The 25,714-nt window shown below is 41.7% G+C and overlaps 2 protein-coding genes across 9 annotated transcripts; both read right to left on the bottom strand.

Moving 5' to 3' along the window:
• Positions 1 to 11,226: 11,226 nt before the first annotated feature.
• On the bottom strand, positions 11,227 to 13,881 carry LOC113173858 (telomere-associated protein RIF1-like). Of its 8 annotated transcripts, none has more exons than XM_026377454.1 (9): positions 13,680 to 13,881; positions 13,031 to 13,127; positions 12,734 to 12,866; positions 12,575 to 12,653; positions 12,356 to 12,452; positions 12,113 to 12,243; positions 11,940 to 12,034; positions 11,496 to 11,685; positions 11,227 to 11,312 (listed from the first exon to the last, which is right to left on the bottom strand). In XM_026377454.1, exons 3-9 carry the CDS (start codon positions 12,847 to 12,849, stop codon positions 11,256 to 11,258), a joined length of 765 nt encoding a protein of 254 aa, XP_026233239.1. In that variant the 5' UTR covers positions 12,850 to 12,866; positions 13,031 to 13,127; positions 13,680 to 13,881; the 3' UTR covers positions 11,227 to 11,255. The 8 variants fall into 8 exon arrangements, with proteins under 8 accessions (XP_026233239.1, XP_026233240.1, XP_026233238.1 ...); XM_026377455.1 differs by having other exon boundaries at positions 13,038 to 13,127; XM_026377453.1 differs by having other exon boundaries at positions 13,079 to 13,127.
• A 934-nt stretch (positions 13,882 to 14,815) lies between these two features.
• tnfaip6 (tumor necrosis factor, alpha-induced protein 6) lies at positions 14,816 to 20,225 on the bottom strand. Its single transcript, XM_026377452.1, has 6 exons — positions 20,085 to 20,225; positions 19,087 to 19,224; positions 17,948 to 18,109; positions 15,952 to 16,180; positions 15,819 to 15,859; positions 14,816 to 15,727 (listed from the first exon to the last, which is right to left on the bottom strand). The coding sequence occupies exons 1-6, from the start codon at positions 20,182 to 20,184 to the stop codon at positions 15,621 to 15,623; spliced, it is 777 nt and encodes a 258-aa protein (XP_026233237.1). The 5' UTR covers positions 20,185 to 20,225; the 3' UTR covers positions 14,816 to 15,620.
• Positions 20,226 to 25,714: the final 5,489 nt, after the last annotated feature.

The raw sequence follows: 25,714 nt of genomic DNA, 5'->3' as shown, positions 1-25,714 counted from the left end.
GTTCGTAAATTAACAGCGCTGAATGAAAATGAAAATACTTCTCTGCGTTAACCATTATTATGCAAAGGTACAGGTCAACAGGTCATATTGTTCTTCATGTAGGGTTTTATTTGTTTATTGATACAAGGGAACTAGATCTGAAAATATAATTTTCTTGTTTCAAAAGTGCAAAGTCATGTATAGTTCTAGATTTCCATGCGCTTGATGAGAACTGATTGCAGCATTTTGAAAAAGCAAGAATCAAAACAGAGTCAGCCTGAAACCTGGGTGCGCTTGACGTAGAGTTGAGCAGGGGTGGGTTTATCTTTAACCTGTCCACGTGTAGCGTTGGAGTTATGGAGGAACCACATTTATACATTTATTCATGGACAGGAGAGCTCCCCTCCATCATCCAGTTGCAGGCTTCTGGAAACTGCCTTTGATGCCCTCTGCAACATGATCCACACCACATGCTAATGGCGGCCCGTGAATTGAAATGGTCCTGATGGGTCCAGATCTGGGAGGGGAAAATGATCTTGCTTTCTTAACATCTCCCCGAGTGCCTTCTCCCATTGCAACCCACACGGAAAGTCCTCCAGACACCCAGTAGTAATGTTGCACAGCTGTACAGTACAGCATGCTTAATAGGAGATTCAATCATTTCCATGTGTTACACTCCTGCCCGCCTGCTTACGAGCGTCTGTATATCCTGAAATAACACTCAAAGTGTTTATGATTGTGTGTTCTACTGACTCATGTCTCTCATGAGCTGGTTCTTAAAATAAAAACATGTTTGCACGTGCACAGAAACCGAGGGGATGAAGGCAAGGTTTGACTGTACAGAACAAAAATAAATCCGCACAGAGTTAATACGCTCTTTTGACCTAATCATGGAAACTGTAAACACATGCCGTACTGTGAGTGTCTCCGTGTTGTATTCTGATTCACTGAACTACATTAGAGGAATTTAAAAACTATCAGCATTCATTTGAATTGATGTTTCTGTGGTTTGCAGGTTTTAGTTTTTAACCATAGAGTTAACTCACCGACTTGTCTACACCTGAAAATAATTAAGTCGGAGTTTACAGGAGGAAGGTTTGTAATTAAATTAAGTAATTCCTTATTCCTATACGGAAGACCTAGGAATGGATTGGTTAGTTCCAGGATGTCTGAACGAGTTTAGTCTAGTGTAATAGTAGTCGTAGTAGTAGTAGTAGAGTCGTAGTAGTAGTAGGTAGCGTAGTAGTTAGTACTATTTTTAGTAGGAGTACTTAGGATAAATTCCGGGAGAGTGTCCCTGAGCACTGGGGGTCTTGTGGAGTGGGGGTCAGCAGTGGTGGTATTACTGCCCCAAAATGACGTACTCCATGCCTCCCACATAAGTAAAAAACACGTTTTCTGGAGCTGAACCTTCACCTACAGACACACAGACAGGTGTGAAGCAGGGAGAACGCCGTCTTTATTCTTAAACCGATTGTTAAATACTCCCTGGATTTAACATCCTGGGCACTTACGGTGTAGAGCATAGCTGGTGATTGATGTTTCCTCATTCTGTGGTCTATGACAACTCGGCAGGCACACTAAGCATTACAAAACTGGACCCCACTCCTGTATCCACCATGAGCAGATGAGATGTGAATAATCCATTCAAATAATCAGTCTAACGAGTTTTATAATCATGTCGTCTTAGTGTGAGGACTTGAATAAAACTGATTGATTTTTATTTTAAAATGTTTATATAAAATATGGTCCTAACGGAACTGTTATCCAGTCATGCTGGTGTAGAAAGACAAAACGTAGGAGACTCTTCTAGCTCTTTAGCTGTTTACGTTTAAAAAGACCAATAAGACAAACCCACATACATTTAATGGGAACCACAAACACTCTGGCCGAATCCATCATCACCCCCCCCCCCACCCCCCCCCACCCCCCCCCCCCCCCCCCCACTGTCCTCAATTCTCGTTTGGATTCAGGCAGAAAATGGTTTTAGGCTACGTAAAGGTAGCCACTAAGAGACTGTAGAACCAAACGTAGAATACGTTATATAGAGAATAATGGCCTACTGTATAAAATCACTACTTGTGTAATCACTTCTAATCACTTTTATTTCTGCCTGCGTATATTTCTCTATGATAATATATCAAGTTTAATTGTTCATTGTAATTGTACCACTACAGTAAAACAAAAAATCTGTAACAAAAGGTTTCATATTATATTATTTTAGTGGTAAGTGGTTCTAATCAAGTACTAATGTACAGTACTGACTTGTCTCTATGATCCAACAACCGACCTCCTCATTCAGGCGCCTCCTGGTGTGCACACATTGACTTTAAACACAAGACCTCTTCCTAGGCAGAACCTACTGTAATATTTTCGATTTTAAAATATCTGTAATATTTTCGATTTTAAAATATCTTTCTATTTTTCGATTACAATTTTGTGAACAAGTAAAGTACAGTAGTTTTCTAATGATGTGAAAGAAGACCGCTGCTTCAATCTCAGTGTGATAGAAAGATGACCTCTAACCTCCGTGGAAGTCCCTACTGACGACTTCAAATCAGTTGATTTCACTAACATTGTTCCTGTCCACTCTCAACAACGGCCACGTTGTTCCACAGGAGAGTCCAGACACATGCTCAATCTACAGTAAAATTCACAAGGCGACGTGTTTCATTCACCTAGAGGGCAGCAGATGGAAGAACCCCGGGGATTCCGTAATGACATGAACACTCTGCACCGCCTAAAACGATCATGAATGAATGGAAACCCCCCTGACAAACCCATTGTCTGTGCGACCCTGCTCTCATTCAGGCCCAGCAACCGTCATCGTCCCCACAAACTTGGAAGCACTTACAGTCACGTGTGCAGTGATCCTCTGCTGAGAAACGTATACAAACTTATTATCCCAAAAAATCCAATAAAGTTCAACACAGGTATATTTTAACAGTCTAATTCATTTCCTCCTTAAAACGGTTCCCACATTCATTTGTCTCATAACAACCCGAAGCTATGTTGTAGCTAACTGACTAATACAACTATGACTTTGGGCTGTGTTGGAAAAGAACCTGTTAGTGTGGTCAGTAAGACGGCAGTACTCCATCAGTACTACCAGGGGGACGCATGTGTTTCAAAGCAAATAACTTGACTGTACTTCTACAGTGAACCATGAGGTGACTGGCTGAAGTGGAAATATACACTGCAAACATGGGGGAAGGGAAAATAAAGGAGTTTCTGCATAATCCCGTCCACCACCTCACGCTTCACGCCCACCTCCCACATCTGTGGACAATAACAGCTTTCAGCAGTAGGTACTAGGGTGGGTCAAAGGTAAATCATTGTGCCTTTTCTGTGACACTTTCTGCTTCACAGAGACTTTTGTGCTGCATGTGGTCGAGTGTCTGGCTGTGAGAGCAGGCGTGAGGTCAGTGGCACGAGCAGTGTTATGGAGGAACCCCCCACACACCCCACACACACCACACCACACACACACACACCCACAGTCCGTTTTCCTGCTCCCAGTGTGGGAAGAAAACCCGCCACAGCGCTTCCTCTGCCAGATTAACACTTTAATTAGGAAGCCAGTTGTCATTGTTTGGGCCATATCGAGTGTTAGCTGCTGAAGCTTCAGTATATTCATCATCTGCCTCTCTCTCCTTACTGGCTTCGTTTTTTTTTCCTCCTTGGCCCTCTTCCCTGACTCTTTTCCTCTGCCTTTTGCCCCCTTTGGCTTCTCTTCTCTTCTCTGTTTCTACTCTTTTCTTCTCTTCTGTCTCTCTTCCCTTCTCTTTCCTTCTGAATTCCCTGTCTCCCTTCTCCCTCCTTCTCTGCTCTTGTTTCTTCTCTCTCTTTCCCTCTGACTGCTCTCCTCTTGATGATGTCTCTCTGCTGTGTTGCCTGGTAGTTCCACAAGTTGCTTTTAGCTCTTTTTACACTGACTGCCAGCGAAGCGGAGCAGTGAGATTGAACAGCGAAACTTTTTAAATCTTGTAAAGTCGGAGCGGAGCTGCGATGGACCGGATGTTCTCTGCTGGTTGTACGAGTTTTTAACCCTCTCACCCGCTCACATTGTTCAAGGAATATCCCTCAGTCTACTATTAAAAATACTGCCATATTTAATGCATCTTATTACCATAAGGTGGATGGTTTACCATCAATGATGAAACATATATTTCTATGAAGAGTACAACTACGAAGCACCAGGCCCTCATCTTTCGTAACTGTACTTACTTGTTTTACTTCATCTTTGTACTAGAGTGTATTTCTTTATTCAGATATATATTTCAAGTTTGCAGCTGCTGGTTGTCCATTAACATCGTTATCAGGTTTTTATGTCTCAATTTAGCACATTTCAATTAAAAATGGAAATGATGTGGTTGTAGAGTCGCGGACTTTCTCGGAAATCTTTCCTACCATCCTTACTCTTTACCCTAGTTTCCTCATTCTGAAAATAGAAGCAAAAATTTTGATAATGGAGTACATGGGGCATGATATCATGTTGGAGTTTAAACATGGTGGCGATTATTATTAAAGACTAAAAAACATTACAGAGTCAGACAAAATCCTTTATCCCTCATTTAAAATCACTGCAGCCAGAAGAGCACACCGAGTGCATTCTACCCACTTACTTTTTTTTTTTTTAAACTGCTCTTAAGTGCAGAACTTTCCGGGGGAACAGGTAAAAAGGAAATGAATGCATTAAACCGAAAGATAGTGTGGTTAAGTAAAGGAGGAGGATGAAGAAAGCTTATTCAGTAAACAAACTAATACACAGTGAGGTGATGCAAATTTCAGCAGTGGTCAGGAAGAGGTCCTAAACTAAAATACCGAGATAATAAATGTTGATGAATTAAAAATTGACCAAAAAGTCAGTGAACCCGCAAAATTAGACTCAAATAAAACCAATGGTGGACACAGCCAGAGAGAGGGAACCCACTACTTTGTGACAATCGATTTTCCGTCCCCTGCCCCTGATTTGTTTGTTGGGTCAATTCAGCCCCAGCTATTACAAATGTTATTCTGTATTGAGGATGAGACCTTGGCACCCTACACGGATTTCATTTGATAAGTACACGCCTGCAGTTTCTCTTTTTGGCGGTGCTTACAGTACTGTAGGTGCAGCACTGTCCTTCATCTTGTGGCGATTGCTGTGCGGCAGAATACTCTCACACAGGACACTCGGAGAGGGGTGCAGAGATTTATGCGCTCACCTCAAAGCAGGAATAACAGACAAAAACTTTTTCCACATCACAGGTTTAGTTTCCTGCTCTTCGAAGTCTCATGCTCCACACTTAAATGCAGAAGAAACAGATGTTGGAGTCTGCTTGAAGTCGACAATTAAAATAAGAAAAACAATGAGTTGTTCTACTTTTGTGAAAAGGTTTAAGACCAAAACTATTAAATGTATCGTTGCAATCACGATCCCGATGCTTAAAACGACAAAGCAACATGCATTTGAAGTGAGTGAACACATTAATTAAAAGGGATCTATTGTAAAGGGTTTATGCATCATCATCATATCTGGCGAGGGGTCTACCAGGGAGGTGAATTAACATCAAGAGGATGCATGAGACCAGCCTCCTGTCTGTGTGATCACACATAAACATGGACGACGGCATGGTTAAAGACACAAAGTGTGCCGCTACCACACACACGTTTAAAATTGACCTCGCTTCAGGCCATCCTCCTAACGTGGCCTTTGTAAAATATGGAACCGATTGACTGAGCCAAACACCACGCGTCACTGACTTTTCCCCCCCAATAGCAAAATTTGTTCTGCTTCGTGTGTGGTTTACATAAACACCAGTAGATCTGTGGAGAGGAGACGTCGGGCTGCTGAGGAAGAAAGCTGCACTAAAGGTTTCTGTTGTTGAGCTGAAAAAAGTGACTGCGTTTGTAAACGGAGCCAAACCACGTCGAAACCCTTCCACCAACTGAAACATTTCATTCATTTGGGCACATCGCTCGCACCCAAGTATGATTACATCCACTCTTCATCACTCCGTCACACTTATCACCAAATCTTGCCACCTCACGTAAGAACCGTCCAAAATAAAGGCCAGCGGTATTTTGCCCCTAACGCGATTCTCTGTGACAGTTCACACTCCACCTCATCCCGTGGTGAACAGTGCCGGTAGATTTAGACCCTTGGCCACTCTCTTGCGACTTTCTCACGTTTCCCCCTCTCCTGCCAGCAGCCGGTGGTTGGTAATGGATGGACGTATACTTGTCGCAGCCACTAATGTATGCCCAATTTCACTTCAGAGCTTCATGATTTTTTAACTAATACAAAGATCCAAAACCAGCAATGAGTGATCTACTAACAAGCTGAAAATCTAGATATCCATTGTTTGCCCCAACATCTATGAACGAAACACACTTCCTCACAATTTCTTGATGCCCAAAGTGCCGTCGTGACCTGAGAGCACTTAAAAGAAAAACTTATAATAATGCAAATAGTATGAAGACAAAGTATACAGGAAGCACCATTCAACTTTAAAGGAAATGAATCTGCGTAGGAGAAGTCAAGTCCTTCGACTCCAGAGCTGTGGGGAGTACGTCAGACTGAAAAAACGATGCATCACTTGCTCTTCAGCCAAATGTCATTATCCAATGCTGACGAAATAGCCCCAAACAAACTCAGTTCATTCCTATTAATATTGTGTAAAGTAACCGCCAGTTTAAAGAAAGCTTCAGCCTTTTATAAAATGAACTACATATTTTAACATGTATTTAAAGGTTCCGTCTCAGTGGTGGTCAGAGAAGTGAAACTAACACATCGTTAGGTTTTGGTTCTTTCATGGGATTTGTGACACGACAGAGGAAAACAGCCTCAGCTTTTATTGGTCAGCGTTCTGAGGCGAACGCTGGCTCGACGACTTAGGAGGGAGAGCGCAATGGAGCATAGAGCAAACACACACAAACACACTGCAAACAATCGCAACAAAAAATGTTTAAACATTACCATGTGCAAAACGAAGTCCGGAACATTTGTTTAGTAAGTTAGATAGTTACCCAAACGTTGTCATAGCAACTCAGAAAGATGTGTTTGTAATTCAGGAGAGACAAGAAATTCAGCTTTCGGGTCCTGTGGTGCAAAATTTTCTCTACAAAGCCATTTTAGTGTTATAAAAAACTTACACAAATACAAGCCAACGTGTTGCCTCTCTGTGGAAAAACAGCGATGGTGGTTTTTGTGATTAGATGTTGTTTTTAGAGAGTGCATCCTTGTGTCACTGCAGGCCACACTCACTGCTAACTTCTACTCTCTCTTTCTTCACCTCTAAACAAAGTCAACGAGTTCCTGCTGTGCTCCTGCACCGATCTGCCACTGCTGTCAGTGAAACACTCAGATGAAGAACAAATAAGCCGTCCACCTTTGGTGGGCTTCACTCTTCTCTGTAAATCTAAAAAGGCCACAGCACCCCCCTTCAGACTGGTGTAGTTCTATCACTTGTGTTATCAGTCGTGCTCTTTGCAGAGGAATGAGTGCATTCAGTCCACTTCTGCCCCGTCCTTTAGGGAGTGTTTGTTGGACGGTTCCTGCCTCGCCCTGTGCCGAGGGATCCGTGGAGACCCCGTTGGAGGACTTTCCATACCTGTTGACATCGGTCTCTTACAAAATGTGTAGTGACGGGCTGCTGTTTACAGGGGATTGGAGGCCCTGATGTGGGAGAGCTGAAACAGAAATCAGTAACACTGGAAAAGACAAACAAAATCACTTGTAAGTAAAAGACAACAGCCTACCATTCATATGGCACGGGAGCGTGCCGCTCTGGAAGCTCGTGAAAATTCTCGCCGGTCATGAATGGTCGATGACCAACTTCCAGATAACGAGCAGCACAACTCCCACCACAGGCTGCAGGACCTGCCCGCAGCACCGTCAGGGGGCATCGTGACCACCACACTCTGACAAAGATAAAGACGTTGTTCGTGGTGAGCAGAACAACAGCAGCGGGTAATACAGTGCTGACCTTAAAATTTATGTCTGTCTGGTTATGGTTTCCAGTGCCAAAACGGGGACACCAAAGGTGGGAAGGTTCATTCACACTCAGGGCAACACAAAGCCAACAAACCTGTTCAAGGACCGGATTTAACGTGGTAAAGCTGTTAAACTCAGTGTCTGCATAGCAACCGATAAACGGAATATACGGTGACTCTTACAATATGGTTGAGCAGAGTGCTTGATGTAAAGACGAATAATGTGCCGGCCTCTGATTTGGGAAGTTGCTACATCGAGCGCTTTGCTGACGAACCTTCTGCAGGTGATAGAAAGGCGATGTGTATCATCTTTGCCAATGAGACTTGACACACGCTCCAACAACCCCGTACCATTAGCAGAAAAGCGTTACGACGACAGGGGGAACAGATGGATGCTGAAAGGGTTGGGAAATGAGGCACGTTTTAAAACCCAGCAAGGCTTAACCCAGAAACATCTTAATTAAAGCTGTTTGCTGTTTCAAGCACTAACCTGGCTCTAAGAGCTGTGAGGATGGACTGTCCGCTGGCGTGCTCGAAATATGTGAACTTCATGACCGTCATTGTCTGTCTTATACAGGGACACAGCACGGCCACGGATCATCTGGTTGGAACGAGAGAGGGCAACCAGGACTTTTCAATCAGTTATTTAAAAAGAAAAGCTGATAGAACGTGGCTAAAAGTATCAATTTCATGTTGGATTCAGGCTCTTGTCAGGTTTAATTACTTATTTTTATTGTGTTGTTTGACCACTAGAGGATTTACTGAAACAAAAAGAATCAGTTTCCTGTTTTGAACAAGCAGCAGACGCATATTATCTTTCAAACATGGCCTTCAGATTCAGGAAAAACGGAGGACGAGGAGGAATCTCACACAGAGGGTGGAAAAACACTTTTTTCTTTTTAAAACCTAAATTTCTTCCGTGACTCACCGAAATTAAAAAATGCAGTCTCTAATTGAGATTGCTGATATTCGGATGCTCTGTCTTCAGTCATCTTCATCACTCAAAAAGGCTTATGAGGGAGGTGAGGTCAGTCTGCCCTTCATCCAACCATCCATGCTCTCATCCCCCCCCATCAGCCTCCTCCTCTGGTTCATGCACAGCGTATTGGAAATGTACATGTGGAGTCCCTTAAGGCCCAGTCAACTGGCTGTGAACTAGTGTGGAATGCTATAAAACATGTCGGGTGGGCCAGGTCCTGCTGTGCCAATATGAAATGGTCGTATTAAATAATCTCTGTATGTAAATGTCAGTCTCAGGCCCTGCAGCCTTCAGTGCCATGGAAAGGCCATTAATCACTGTGCTCCTTCAATACATCCCTAACATCTCTTTCGAATTTTACCACCAGCGTGAGAGAGTAAAAAACAGCTTTTTCCTCTAGCAGTAGAAGGTTTAATTGTGTTTTCTCATAAAGGACTTGAAAGATCCTGAATTTTACTTGTTATACTTTGTTGTTATCACATCTACACAATGTAAATGTTTGTTTAGTAGGTTGGATCCTCCCTGCAGAGCGGACAACAGACGGCCTGTGCCGGATTTTATCAAATGAATGGAACTGAACTCTTTGACCGTGCTTGATGTGTTGCGGGCAGACGTAGAGTGAAGGTGTCGTGTGGAGCGTGGAGAGGCCCAGACTGACACCTGCCACATCCTAACATCAAACATGAGGAGTGGGCGACCATTGCACTGTGGGTGTGCCTTCTTCCTAATTCCAGCGGTGTGTAAGGTCTTAAATAAGACGTGTGAGCAGAGCATTCCCAAAGAACGACGAGCATGAAGCCATCAAAGTCAATGATCATGTGTGTGACAAGTAGTCCGCTTGAGAAGTCCGTTTATATTTTGTCAGTACAACTGCTGTCTAATTTTACTTTTTTCGCTGCCACACTTCGACGACTGACCCATATAATTTGTCAATTCAAATAATCAAAAGACAACTCTGTTAAAATATATGTAATAATGACAAGAAACCCATTTCCTACAGTAAATCCCAACTGTGATTACAGAACGCTCTAACGCCATCTTGTTATACCCCATTGTCTGTGTATAAATCTTTTAAAATATGCTTTACATGGAATTTAAGCGTGCTGTTAGGCTGAGCTGAGTAGTGAGTGGCTGTATGGACTCCTCACATCATACGTTGCTAAACTATGTCACATTAAGCTGAAAAACTAGACGGACCTGCTGTGCTTTGGCAAAACACCAATCTCAAACAATCAACATACTAAATAGATAGGGGACATGACATCGAGGAGGTACGTCCTGTGCAGTGAAACTGTTTGACAAAGGAGATATCAAGCTGTGAGTATTTTTCTCAGTTCAGCAGATGGTCTGTGTGTTTTTGTGTGTGCGTGCTTACAGTCTCTTAACTCACTGAGAGACTCCACTGTGTGTGATTTTATCTTGCACAGACGCTGCAGTTTGTTGTCTGCAAGCCGCCCCGAGTTGAAAGCCGGCACTCGATACCACTCCCCCCTTGAAGCAGAAGACCTTCATGTTTCATGTTAAACAGCCCAACACAACTTATACTGAAAGATTTTAAAAGACTTCTTTTATCTGAAGTTAGATAAGAACGACAAGCAGAAGGCCTGAAAATGCTTCTTTCATTTTTTTTAACGCGTTTACTCTTTCTTTGTCTGGGGTACATCAGCTGTTAAAAAGTCCAACTGTGCCCTCTTAAAGCACTGGAAGATCTCGCCGAAAGCTGACAGCAGGTTGAACCTGTGCAGCACACAAAAACAAACGAGCTGCAGCCAGTGAAATTCAGTTATCAAACATTTTTCAGATGGATCAAGACAGTTAGGAAAACTATATTTGAACTTTTTATTTATTTAGGCTGGAGATGAAGGGACCGAGCTCCTCCTAGAGCCAAACACCACTGATTACCCCTTTAATGTTCAAACACTATCCTGTCATGAAGCACAAATAACCAGAGTGTAAGGAGGACATCATACTGAAAATACAGCCTGTTACTGAGGAAGTCCAGAACCAGCTAAAAATCTACAAATCAATCACAGCCATGTGTAGTCCGTCAGGAGGCTGTGAGAGGCCACAGTGTACTCTGCCCTCCAGAAGACTGATGGCCATTTAACACCACCAAAAGTAGCCTTGAGCTGCATCGCTGGTGAGCCGCTGGTGCTTCAATCCGCAGAGTCCTTGGGCAAGGCAGTGAACTGCCCTCGCTGCTATATGATATGTGAAAAACTGTCTCATTCATCTACATGCAACATGTTCAGTAAGTCAATAACAGCCACATAAAAATGCTTTACCTTCCCGAGCAGTTTCACAAATAAGGGCCAGAGCTTCAGGACGTTCGCTTCATTCTTGGACATAAAAGCTTCTGCAGCTCAGGGATCAGTTTCTGTGAGAACAAACAGAGTTCAGCACTAGAACAAATAACTATGGAATGGACTGGAACAAGGAAAAACACATTTTTAATATTACCTTCTACCTCCTCATGAAGAGCAACAGTTTTAAGATCACCTTTGAGCATAAATAAAAACCTTGTTACCAACACTCTGACACACATACTGTAGGTACTTACTGAGGACATCATTGGCTCGATGACAGCTGCCACCTCCGTCTGTTTTTCTAGAAGCAGGGGCATGCCCATTTCCATTGCTGCTGCAGCACGCAGACGCACCTTGGAGGCAGAATGGATGACCAGAGGAATAACGAGCTTTGCCCACTGTACCGCTCCTTCACACATTTGGGTTGGCACCTGCTCCAGCATCCTTTAAAGAAAACAAGAACCAGAAGGAACCCATTTCAATGCAACAACATAAAATAATCACAAATTATCTGTTGTTCCAGCATGAACTGTCTAATACATACGATAAGAGTTCAGAGTTCACTGACTGGTACAGTAAGAGCCGTGTACAGCAAGCAGCTGTATGACAGTAAATAAGCCGCGTCATGAATACCAAGATCTATGTAAGAGGAATCTGATTCATGCAGGTCACAGATTTTTGAACTATTGCTCTTTTACCTGATGACGACATTTAAGGCCTCATGCTCCATCACCACAGACTGGATGTCCTCTCTGCTCCACACACTCTCCAGAGCTGCCAGTATAGACGGCACCTGAGTGGAAGAAGGGACACGGATCAGCACGGCAGCAGTGTGACACCATTCACCTCAGTAAACTCTTCTGATGCTCACATTTTTGGCAATCACATGTGAAGGAAAGCTCTGTTTGGAGATGACCCATAACGCTCGGGTGCATGTGTTCTTGTCTGTGGACTTCAACACCAGTGAGCAAAGTGCTGACAGTGTCTCTGCTGCAAAGGTTTCTGGAGAACAATAGAATAAAATCACTGCTGGCAGCAATGTTCTAATTATATTATTTAATCCAAACTGGTGATGATGTAGTGATAATGATGTATAAAACATAAAATGCTGTACCAGGCACTTCGGAGACTACATGGGAATGGTACACACAGAACCCTAGTGCTTGGAGGGCAGCTTGGCTCAGCTCTGCATTCGGACTGTTCACGTGAGCCTGGACACAACATAAGAACACTTTTACAGTAATAATCACGGATGCTAAAATATTCAATTACATGTGGGAGATTTTAGTAATCTCCTATTCTTTATGTTGGAATGTTGTGCAGAAGGACTCACCAATATGGCTTTACCCAAACGAGAAAAGTGCTTTTCAACTGCAGGGAGAAACTGGCGACCTTCCTCTCCACTGAGCCGACTGCAAAGGCAAAAGAAATGCAATTCTCTTCCTTGTATTCACCAACACACTCAGATAGTTGAAGACCAGTGGTGACTTACTTGGCGATGGTGAGGTAGGCATCTGTTTGCTCGGACTGTCCAGTGGTGCTGTCCTCCAGAGACTCCAGCAGAGGGAGGAAGCTGGAGGTGCTGGGAGGCCCTGCTGTGGCCATCATTATTACTCACCTCAACACTGTCGTCCAAAACAAAATAAGAGCGTGAGAACAATGGAGAGCAGACATAATGTATATTTTAGTAAGTAATGATTGCTTTAATAAATGTAACAGATCTCGTGAAATGGGCAATACGTCTTTAAAATGTTTTAATACACGAGTATGCATGCAATTAAGCAACTACACCTCACAGAGATGCCAGACTGAATAAAAATAAGCCAGGATGAAGAACCTCAGTGAGATTTATGTTGAGCTGGGTTCACCCTCCACTGTATCCAGAGCTGTAAGAGAGGATGCAAAAATAAGAACCTGTAAAGTTATGCAAAATTATGCAACATTACAAACAAATAACCAACATGTGGTTCATCAATAATAATACAGATGCTCTTGTAAACACCTTAGGCCATCATCACATCAGCCCCATTAAGCCCCTGTCCTCTCGGACACCCAGAGGAACCAAAACAAGACCAAGTCCAGCTCTAAAAACCACCCAGCTGAACTTTTACAAACTATTATCACAGCCTATACGACTTTTTTAAAGGACATGCAAACACTCAGAGACCTCCGCTTTGGACGCAGCGACAGCAACTAGCTTGTGAACTAGCTTGGTAAAGTTAGCAGCGTTAGCAGGCTGCATGTCTCTAGCTAGCAAAGTTCCATGCACACACACACACAGCTGGGCGACACGGCTGCTAACAGCGCGGTGACCCCTCTTCACCTCCCTGCTCACCTGTCTGCAACCAGGTGGTCGTTTAAAGTGGCCGACGAGCAAACACTCAGCTAACAAACTCCTGTTTACAGGTTCGTGAACACAACACGAACCGAGCGCTCACCTCGGAGGAAGTCGAGGCGACGCAGAAACACCATGAGCGCCGATAAACGCACCTTCTGCCCGCTTCGCGTTCAAACGTGTCCGACTCTTAAACGTTTCTTTACTTTTTCTTAACTTTATATTTTCTCCTCCTTCTTCTGCTGCGCTGCTTCTTCTGCTGTTGCCCCGCGAAATCGGTGGCGCCAAACCACCACGCCGACGTACAAAATTCCCTCTGACCCCTTACGTCACATCCGGGTCCGCCTGTTCTGCGCCTTAAAGTTTTCTCCATCGCTTCGCTTCAGTTTTTAAAATAAAGTTTGTAAAACAGCTTTAGTTGATGGAACATTTCTCATCTTGTCCTATAAATATGAGTTGTTTACAGTTTTTCTTCTTTACTTCATGAATCTGGGATCTACCTGATCACACAGGTGTCAAAATTAAAAAAACTTCATTAATCCCACAGGGAAATAGTTTTGCCTTGTTACAGTTGTTCTCAACACAGACAGAAAGAAAGGAAACCACAACCAGGAGAGATCCACGACAACACAAATACAGAACATCAATACGGAGAACTCAGTATACACACTCAGTTCTCTGTATAGATTGATGGCCACTGGTAGAAAGGATCTCCTGTGGAGTTCTGTGCGTCACATCTTTTTCACACCATCCTTTCAGATCAGTAACTGAACATGCCATCAACAGACCCCAAACTTTATTGTATTAACATCGTCAGACAAAAGAGAGGAGAGCCTACAAATTAGCAGCTGATAGAAATGACTTATGTACTACTGCTGTTGACAAGAAATGATCTTATTGAAATGGCAGATTAACTATTAAACGTCACATAAGAGAAGGAGGCAGAGAAAGATTGGGGGCAACAAATAACTTGCTGGTTTTGTGTGCGTCTGCTATTGCATGGTATCTTCTAGTTGGTTTCTCCATGGACATGGAAAGTACAGCAAATCACATGCTTGATTGATCAATGCAGCACTGTCATTTTGTAATATTTTAAATTTGTTGGATATTTCGTTTGCACAGTAGCCTGCAGACAGTGTTTCTCCTGTCTGATTATTCACCTGTACAAAATATTTCAGGGATATGTTTCCACACTGAGGGTTGACTTGTTAATTGACATCAGGAATTACTTTCATGACATGAGCTAAAGGTTTTGGATGAGGTGCGTCCGACAAAAGCTACTGACAAAACCTGTGAACTCAATAATCAATAATAAGAACAATAATAATAATCAAAAATAATCTGCTTTTAATAGAGAAACCTGATGTTTGTTGTGATTTTCAGTGTACTTACACACAGTACCAGTAACAATGAGACAACACATTCACATACATTGTACACAGAGTTGTTATCTGAGAGCGTTTGTTATTTCTACTTTCCAGAAAACAAAACATAATCAACATATTAGTGATGTTTAGACATTAATGCATCAGTAAAGAAAAAATCTCCTTCTGCATGACGAATACCTTTATATTTGGTTCTTTAAGTATAATAAGATGTCAGTTAAAGTACTTTCACTTTAGGTCTGAACGTGTCAGATTTCTGCAGAAATCTTATTTACATTAATGTTTTCAACAGCATCAACAGGGTTTAAATACCTTTATTCTACTAATACTGCTTACTTTAAATACTAGTTTTGAAAATTTAGAGCATGAAGTTAACACATTAACTTAAGTAAAGAATTTCAAGAGGTACTTCTACTTTTAGAGGAGAATCAATTGAACTTTACTTGAGATAGATACAGTACATAGATTTACAATAAAGACAGTAAAGAACAAGCAGGACCCCTTTAGAGGAAAGTAAATAGAAGCAATATTCTAAGTAGATACTTTAAAGTAAACCACGTGTGTCAGGGGATTTATTATTTCAGAAACTGCACCTTTTCTTTGAACTCTTAATTGGCCAACATGAGGTATTGAATCATAAATACAGCAACTACACTACATCAGTGTAGAAAATCCTTGTGCGATGCATTAACTGCTGTGTATTGTAACTGGAAGCCTCCCGCAGTAATCGAAGCATCCGAGAGGAACTTTAGCGTCATCACGTTTCCTGTAAAACAAACAAAATCAGCTGTAAGGTAGGTCCAAAACCCTTTACTTATAAAATCATTACATGCAGAAATATTCAGTCACCATCTCACCTGTGCTGATGATGTCATCAGGTAAATAATCGCCACAGAATCTGTAAACACACAGACAGGTTTAGAATCTACTTGTGTAAAGCCTTTGAACAGAGAGACATTTTCCTGGTGAAGTATCTTGACTTGTCCTCACCTCCCAGCAAAGCCCGAGACATCATCGTAGCTGTCGTACACCTCCAGGTAATCTGCTAGACATGATGTGTCGTCCTCCACATCAAATTCCAGGAAGTGCAGGTGGATCCTTTGGCCCAGACGGACACGGATGTGCCAGGAGCAGATCTGTTCGTCCTGGTACTCTGCAGGGAAGCCAGGAGACTGAATAATCTTCTGCTGATCCGTCAGCACACCGCCGCACTCCTTGGCTGTGAGACACATAAGTCACATGATTAGTCTTCTGAAATACAGGTTTCATACTTGGTTCACAAACTTCAGGTGTGCAGCAATGTGCTTTTTAGTGAGCAGCAGCTTCCTTCGTGGTGTCCTGCCATAGACAACCTGCTAGTTCAATGTTTTACCTTCGTTAGCCAGTTCCAATGATGCCTTCAAATCTTTGTCACTCTGGGTTGTTTCTTTACCTTTTTCTTTAATGAGTGTTTTTTGTGATCTATATATACAAATCTTTTATAAATATATCACCAGTGATCATCATGCTATCTTGCAAACAGCGTTTACACATCTAATCAAGATAAAACTGTTGATATTAATATGTTTCTAAGACTAAACAGTAATTGTGTGGGCCATAAAACCAAAACAACAAACTAAAAAAGGCTAAAACTCAATCAAGAGAAACAAGGTTGCTGCAGTTTGTTACTCAAACAAAACGTTCTGTTTCTAATGTGGTTGATCAGTCATCAGTTGACTGTACTGTATTTGACGTAACCCATATATAACAGTGGAGACCCAGGCCAACAGGTTAAGAGGAGTCATCAAGTCTGAGGTTCCACAGACCCACTCACTGTCATCACCATCGTTTGAAGCTCGTGAGGGGTGATATAGAGACTTTAAACAGAACAGGATGGAGTCCTGAGTCAAAGCCACAATCTCCGTACCACCCTGTGAGTTATCATAGTCATGCCAAGACTAAACCTGGAGGAAGTAAGATGTGAGTGGAGGAAGTGAGTGAGTGATAAGTAAATGACTGAGTGAATGAACCAATAGCTCCACTAAGATTTCACAACCTTCCTGATTCTTTTCAAGTCAAAGGATGTTATAGTAAAAACTATTTAAAAGTACCATTTTGTGAGGAAACCCCAAATAAACTGCCCACGACACCGTAATGTTCTGAATTGATCTGGTTTTGCCACTGATGTAAAACAACATTAAGTCTTTTGTGCCTGCAGGACGTCTGCTGGAAAAGCTTTTGATGCCACTGTCACCAGTGTAAACATGTGCGTTTGATTTCCTTTCCCCAACAAAAGGATTTCTTTTTGCTGCTCTGAATTCAGAGCTCACACGCAAAAGTCAGACCCCCAAACCAAAATGTTTCCCATGAACAGATGTACGATCCCACCAGCTGTTTAAAGCAATACTGTGTCCAGTCAGTGGTTTTATTCTATAGTATAATTCATGTACTGTTAGGGTTAGGGATATTTATGAGCTACGTGATGAAATGTATATGATGTGAACGTAGCCCTATTGCTTCATGTCTGTTCAGATACTTTCCAGTTAACTAAAGACTAAAAGATTAAGATTTAGTGCTTTGAGTTTTGGTGTCAGTATCATTTGACAGAAGTGCATTTTCATAATACACACCCTGGGTGTGTAGCTGCTGCCAGGGATTCAAAACACACTGGACCACATTCACATCATGCAAATAAATAATAATACAATATAATGCAAATAAATGGCCACGCTCTCCCCTTTATGTGACTCTGTGTATACTCAGGTATAACAAATGATTTCTATTTTAGCAGCATGTTATATATATATATATATATATATATATATATATATATATATATAGAGAGAGAGAGAGAGAGAGAGAGAGAGAGAGAGAGAGAGAGAGAGAGAGAGAGAGAGAGAGAGAGAGAGAGAGAAATATTAATAAGTGCAGCTTTAAGCACTTCAGTAAAGTGCTGTAAGTCATCTATTACATTTACATTAATTTACAGTCTAAAACATGTACTCACAGTTTGGGTTGTAGCAGTACACGTCCCATTTCTCGCTTTTGTTCAGCCTGTATCCGTACTCGATGATGCCGACCTTCCCAAAACCGCAGTTTGCACCAGGTTTGACGATGGGGTAACCAACGCGCCCTTTGTCGAACCATCCAGCTGAACACACGTGGAACCCTGAACGATGGTAGAAGAACAACGACAGTCAATAGTTCTTCAAATTAGAAATAAATACTTCAGTTTGTCAGATTCCTGCACTTATGTTTCTGCTGAACACTAGTCAAAAACTAAAAACTTAAAATAAGACTATTAGTAGTGTGGTGTCTTTACACAGCACACACACACACACACACACACACACACACACACACACACACACACACAGGGTCTTCTGGTGACCATTAAAATATTTAGAGTCTGTTATTTTGTTGTTAACAGGGGGCTTCTCAGATTAGCTCAGAGCCACAATCAGCAGACCACAGCAACAGCAGCACAGATAAAACAGGGACTTCCTGGGTAGACGGCCGTGAGCTGGAGCAAGTGGCTGGACGCAATCTCTGTGCCATGGGAACAATGATATTACCCCCAGAAGGTGGTAAAGGGCTTTATACAGCCCTGGTGGGGCAGTTTAACATTGGGCAGAGTCATGCAGTATCCACATGAGCCTCTAAATGTGGGTTAAAGGTGTGTGTGTGTGTGTGTTTAGAGTGATCTATGTGCTGAATTGGAATACAGTGTTAGTAACTGTGTTCTCATTAGTGCAGCAGATTTTATCATTGCACTTTCTTTAACTTAAAAGAAGAATATAAGCATCTGAAGCAGCTGTTACTTCACAAATTGCTGCTCAAGGTTCTGGGTTCACTGACGCCTGGATGGGAACAGACAGGCTGGATGGTGCTGAGATCAATCAGTCTGTAACCTCACTACTAGATGTCTTTAAATCTTACACGCTGCACTTTTAAAGCTTGTATCACTACACTACTTTGATTCATTTCACTGATAAAATAAACACCACTCGCCTCTACTTTGTCAAATGAAGTAGTATTTACTGAATGGATTGAACTGTCTCATGAACTGTGTGATGATCCAGCTCTTTTCCTGGAGTAAATCATCCGACAGAAGCTCTGGATGTTTGTGAGTGAGCTGCTGCAGACCTATTTGACGAGCTGCCTCCAGTTGTTCATAAGTGGCCAGCGCCCCCCCCTCGTATTTGCAGACAGCCTTGGCCTCTTTATACGTCAGCTGGTATCTCCCTTTGCGTGATTCCCGGTGGTAAACTCCAGCTGCTTGTTCTGTGGACGAGAGAGAAAACAAGAAAAGCTACTGACAAAGTGTCTGGAGTTGAGCAAGAACTGCATGTGTCTCCGAGCACTGAAACACGTTTAAAGGATCTGTCAGCAGCAGAGTTGGTGTCGTCTGTGACGAGAGAGGTTAAATTCACAAAACACAAAACATGGAGAAGAAAAGCTACTGTGCGACATTTTCCTTCAGTCTGGAAGTTCACCAACAGTCTGGTCACTTGCTCCTCGATGGGGAGTCCTCTGCTGATCCTGTTTTGACTTTACACATGCATGACTGCAAAGGGGCAGGAAACACTCATAACACATCTAACGTCTCAGTCTGAAGAGAGGTTTTACTGAAATGAATGAATCTGTCATGGTCGCTGCTGCAGGAGTTACAGAAGGTAAATTATAGAGTAAATAACTGTTTCTACTAATTAACTGTTTTATTTGTGTTGTGCTGTCTGAAGCCTCCTCTCACCTCATAAAAAAGAATTTAAAGAAAGTAAGTGAACGTCAAAAGTGGATGCACAGAATCAAAACTGTAGCCTAATGATGATGATGATGATGATGATGGTGTCTTTACCCCTTTTGATAATAATAAGTGAAGATCACTTGGTCTCAAAGTCACAACTGGTTAATGACAAAGAGAAGATTGATAACAGCTATTCTGAGTTAATAAATAACAAATTAAATACATGAAATCTTTAGTAAACACTGATTCTGGGAATATATGTGGTCGTTCATCAGTTCTTTATCTACAGTGAAGAGAAAAGAACCAACAGGCGGTGAAACCTTCCTCAGTTGCTCCAGTGGAACCAGTTCTTTTTCTAGCTGCAGCCACTTCGACAATAAGTAAAAAAGCTAATTACCCAGCCATATTGAATTATGAAATATTCCGTTTTTGAAGCTCCACGCCTGCGCTTCCTTCAGCAGGAACCCGACCGTCCAGAGGAGAGCGACGACGCGCATCCTGCAGCCCTCAGTGCGCAGCGGCCTCTCCAGATGCTGCGTGCGCTGCGTCTCCGCTGCTGCTGCCGCTTTATACTCCAACCACTGACGTCTGCTGCCTCCCAGGAGAGGGGGGAAGGAACTGGGTGTTTACTCAAGTAGTAGCCAGTAATTAACCACAGCTCCACTGACTTACACCAGGAGCTCTTTTCTTTTTACATTATTCAGCAGTAAAAGTAAGAGTGTGGTAACTCATGAATCCAAAAAGGATCAGGACTGGAACTGAGTTTGGTGAAGTTAAAACACTGAGGTTAATTCTAATAATTCATCTTCATAATGAAGAGTTTAATCATGTGACTCTTTATTTGTTGGTTAAACTGTATTTTCTATTATCTGCAGATCAACCAGTGAAGTTCAAACTTGTTGATTTATTCTTTAATTTTAGTGGATTTTAATTAGATTTTTTGAAAAGTCTGTGTCAAGACTTCAGCTTTGAATGTTATAAAGACAAAGAGCTGGCAGTGTACAGTACAGTAGTGTAAGAGCTGGAAATAAATCACGGAGGAAGAGACTTCATCTCAGGTGTTTGTTGTTTAAAGTGGTTTCGAGTGAATTAGAACAATAAATGAACTGACAGCTGCAGAAAGATGTTCATGGTCTGATCACACGTTGACTAATGCTTTTTAATTAATGCAGTGTTTTGATTATGTTGTTCTGTGTTTGTGTTTTAACTGAACAGAAGACTGGAGTTTCTCCACCCAGGTCCCCCACAGAGTCTTCTCAGTACAATAGCTCGGGGCACGTGGTGGGGGGCCAGTGTTTCTACGTACAAGGATTACTGCTGAACACCACATGTGAGGTTTTTCTGGATGGTAACCCTCTCCCACAGCTTCAGAAATGGAGTGCAGCTCTAAAAACACATAATGAGTTAAACTAGATCCTAGAGTTTCCTGTAGTTGGGAAATATTGAAGAAAGGTTTCGTAACATTAACAGAGCTTGAATGAAAATGAAAATACTTCTTGGTTTAACCATTATTACTGCAAAGGTACAGGTCAACAGGTCATATTGTTCTTAATGTAGGGTTTATATTTTAGTTTATTGATACAAGAACTATGATATGAAAATATAATTTTCTTGTTTAAAAAGTGCAAAGTCATGTTATAGTTCTAGATTTCCATGCTGCTTGATGAGAACTGATGCAGCATTTTGAAAAAAGCAAGAATCAAACAAGAGTCAGACTGAAACCTGGGTGCCGCTTGACGTAGAGTTGAGCAGGGGTGGGTTTATCTTTACCTGTCCACGTTTAGAGTTGGAGTATGGAGACCCACATTTATACATTTATTCATGGACAGGAGAGCTCCCCTCCATCATCCAGTGCAGCTTTGGAAAATGACCTTGATGCCTCTGCAACATGATCCACACACATGCTAATGGCGGCCCGTTGAAATGGTCCTGAATTGGTTCCAGATCTGGGAGGAAATGATCTTTGCTTTCTTAAATCTCCCCGAGTGCCTCTCCCATTGAAACCCACACGGAAAGTCCTTCTCAGACACAGTAATTGTGACATGCTGTACAGTACAGCAGCTTTAATAGGAGATTCATCATCATTTCCATGTGTCCCACTACTGCCCGACTGCTTACGAGCGTCTGTATCATAATGAAATAACAATCAAAGTGTTTATGATTGTTTGTTCTACTGACATCATGTCTCTCATGAGGGTCTTAAAATAAAAACATGTTGAACGTGCACAGAAACCGAGGGGATGACGGCACGTGTTTGAATGTACAGAACAAAAATAAATCAGCACAGAGTTAATAACGCTCTGTGACCTACATCATGGAAACTGTAAACACATGCAGTACTGTGAGTGTCTCCGTGTATTTATGATTCACTGAACTACATTAGAGTGAATTTAAAAAAATATCCAGCAGTTCAAGTTGAATTGATGTTTCTGTGTTTGCAGGTTTTAGTTTTTAAACATAGAGTTTAACTCACCGACTTTAGTTCTACACCTGAAAATATATTAATGTTCGTTAGTTTACAGGAGGAAGGTTGTAATTAAATTAAGTAATTCCTTATTCCCTATACTGAATGCTAGTTAATTGATTTGTTTTAGTTCCAGGATGTCTGAACGAGTTTAGTCTAGTGTAATAGTAGTAGTAGTAGTAGTAGTAGTAGTAGTAGTAGTAGTAGTAGTAGTAGTAGTAGTTAGTACTATTTTTAGTAGTACTAGGAAACTCTGGAGAGTGTCCCTGAGCACTGGGGGTCTTGTGGAGTGGGGGTCCAGCATGTGGTTGGTATTTACTGCCCAAAATGACGTAATCCATCCTCCCACATAAGTAAAACACGTTTCTGGAGCTGAACCTTCACCTACAGACACACAGACAGGATGAAGCAGGGGAGAACGGCGTCTTTATTCTTAAACCGTTGTTAAAATACTCCCTGGATTTAACATCCTGGCACTAACGTGTGTCGAGCATGAGCTGGTGATGATGTTCCTCATTCTGGTGGTCTATGACACACTCGTGCAGGCACACTCATAGAATTACAAACCTGACCACCTCCTGTATCCACCCATGAGCAGAGAGATGTGAATAATCCATTCACTTATCAATCAGTCTAAAGAGTTTTATCATCATGTCTTCTTAGTGTGAGGACTTGAATAAAACTGATTGATTTTTAAAATGTTTTATATAAAATATGGTCCTAACGACCTGTTTATCCAGCTCATGCTGGTGTAGAAAGCAAACGTAGGCGACTCTTCTGCTCTTTAGCTGTTTACTGTTAAAAGACCAATAAGATCAAACCCACACTACATTTAGATGGACAACACAACACCTGCTCGATCCATCATCACACTGTCCTCAATTATAGTTTCGGGATTCAGGCAGAAAATGGTTTAGGCTAAGTAAAGGTAGCAATAAGAGACTGTAGACATAACGTAGAATACGTTATATATAGAATAATGCACTGTATAAATTCACTACTGTGTGTACATCACTTATAATCACTTTTATTTCTGCTGCGTAGATTTATCTATGATAATATATCACAGTTTAATTGTTAATTGTAATATGTACAAATACAGTAAATCTGCTAACAAAAGGTTTCATATTAATATTAATTTATTAGTGGTAAGTGGCTCTAATCAGTACTAATGTACAGTACTTGACTTGCTCTCTATGATCCAACAACCGACCTCCTCATTCAGGCGCCTCCTGGTGTTCACACATTGAATTTAAAACACAGACCTCTGTCCTGAGGCAGAACTATCTGTAATATTTTTCGATTTTTAAAATATCTGTAATATTTTTCGATTTTTAAAATATCTGTAATATTTTTAGATTTAATTTTGTGAACAAGTTTAAAGTACAGTAGGTTTTATACTGATGTGAAAGACGACGCTGCTTCAATCTCAGTGTGACTAGAAAGAATGACCTCTAACCTCAGTGGCAAGTCCCTACTGACGACTTCAAATCAGTTGATTCAATAACATGTTTCCTGTCCACTCTCACAACGGCACGTTGTTCCACAGGAGAGTCCAGACACATGATCACATCTAAGTAAATTCACAAGCTGACGTGTTTCCATTCACTAGAGGGCAGCAGATGGCAGAACACCGGGGATCAGTACTGACAGGAACACTCTGCACAGCCTAAACGATCATGATGGAACCCCTGACAAACCCATGTGTGCCGACCCTGCTCTCATTCAGCCACAGCAACAGTAATGAGTTCCCCACAAACTTGGAAGCACTTACACGTCACGTGTGCAGTGATCCGCTGATAAACGTAGTAATAAATATTATTATTCCCAAAATCCAATAAAGTTCACACAGGTATTTACAGTCTAATTCATTTCCTCATTAACTGTTCCCCACATTCATTTGTTCTCATTAACAACCAGAAGCTATGTTGTAGCTACTTGACTCATACAACTAATGAACTGTGGGCTGTGTTGGAAAATGTTAGTGTGGGTCAGTAAGAAGGCAGTACTCCAGCAGTACTACAGGGGGAAGCATGTGTTGTCAAGCAAATACTCTGACTTGATACTTCTACACGTGAACCATGAGGTGACTGGGATGAAGTGGAAATATACACTGAACATGTGGATGAAGGGAAATAAAGTGAGTTCTGGCACTAATCCCGTCCAACACCTCACGTATTCAACGCCCACCTCCCACATCTGATGGACAATAACAGCTTTCAGCAGTAGGAGGTCAAAGGTCAAATCATTGTGCCTTTCTGACACTTCTGCTTCACAGAGCTTTTGTGATGCATGTGGTCTGAATGTGTCGGTGCTGTGAGAGCAGGCGTGAGGTCAGTGCACATCAGTGTTCATGGAGGACACACACACACACCCACACACACACACACACACACACACACACACACAGTCCTTTTTCCTGCTCCCAGTGTGGGAAGAACCAGACATCAGAGCTTCCTCTGCCAGATTAACACTTTAATTAGTGAAGACAGTGTCATTGTTTGGGACATATCTGAGTGTTTAGCTGCTGAATGCTTCAGTATATTCATCATCTGGCCTCTGACTGTGTCTCTCTGCTGTGTGCTGGTAGTTCACAGTGGCTTTTTAGAGCTTTTAAACTGCTGCCAGCGAAGCGAGAGCAGTGAGAGTGAACCAGAGAAACTTTAAATCTCTGTAAAGTCGAGAGGAGCTGCAGATCGACCTGGATGTTCTCTGCTGGTTTGTTACGAGTTAACCCTCTCACACGCTCACATTGTTCAGAATATCCCCTCAGTCTCATATTAAAATACTGCATATATTTAATGCATCTGATTTACCATAAGGTTGGATGGTTTAACATCTAATGATGAAACATATATTCTATGAAGTACAACTAATGAAGCACAAGTGCCTCAGTTCTTTAGTAAATGTACGTACTTGTGTTACTATCCATCTTTGTACTAGAGTTGTATTTCTTTATTCAGATATATATTCTCAAAGTTTGCAGCTGCTGGTTTGTTCCATTAACATCGTTAATTCAGGAATTTTTATGTCTCAATTTAGAACATTTCAATAAAAATGGGAAATGATGTGCGTTTAAAGTCGCGGACTTTCTCGGACTCTGTCCTATCATCCTTCCTCTTTCCCCTAGTTTCCTCATTTCTGAAAATAGAAGCAAAAATTTCTGATAATGGAGCTACATGGGGCATGATACATGTTGGAGTAAAACACTGTGTGGAGATTATTATTAAAGAATAAAAACATTACAGAGTCAGCACAAAATCCTTTATCCATCATCTTAAAATTCCACTGCAGCCAGTAAGAGCACACCGAGTGCATCTACCCACTTACTTACTGTTCCTCTAAGTAGCAGAACTGTCACGTTGGGGAACAGAAAAAAGGAAATGAATGCATAAACAGAAAGATAGTGTGGTTAAGTAAAGGAGGAGGAAGAAGAAGCCTTATTCAGTAAACAACTAATACACAGTGAGGCTGATGCAAATGTCAGCAGTTTGGCAGGAATGAGGTCATAAACTAAAATATCAGAGATAATAAAATGATGATGAATTAAAATATGACAAAAA

This window comes from Anabas testudineus, chromosome 21 (genome assembly GCF_900324465.2).
Source record: "Anabas testudineus chromosome 21, fAnaTes1.2, whole genome shotgun sequence".
Classification (NCBI taxonomy): domain Eukaryota; kingdom Metazoa; phylum Chordata; class Actinopteri; order Anabantiformes; family Anabantidae; genus Anabas; species Anabas testudineus.
This window is presented reverse-complemented; position numbering and strand designations above follow the sequence as displayed.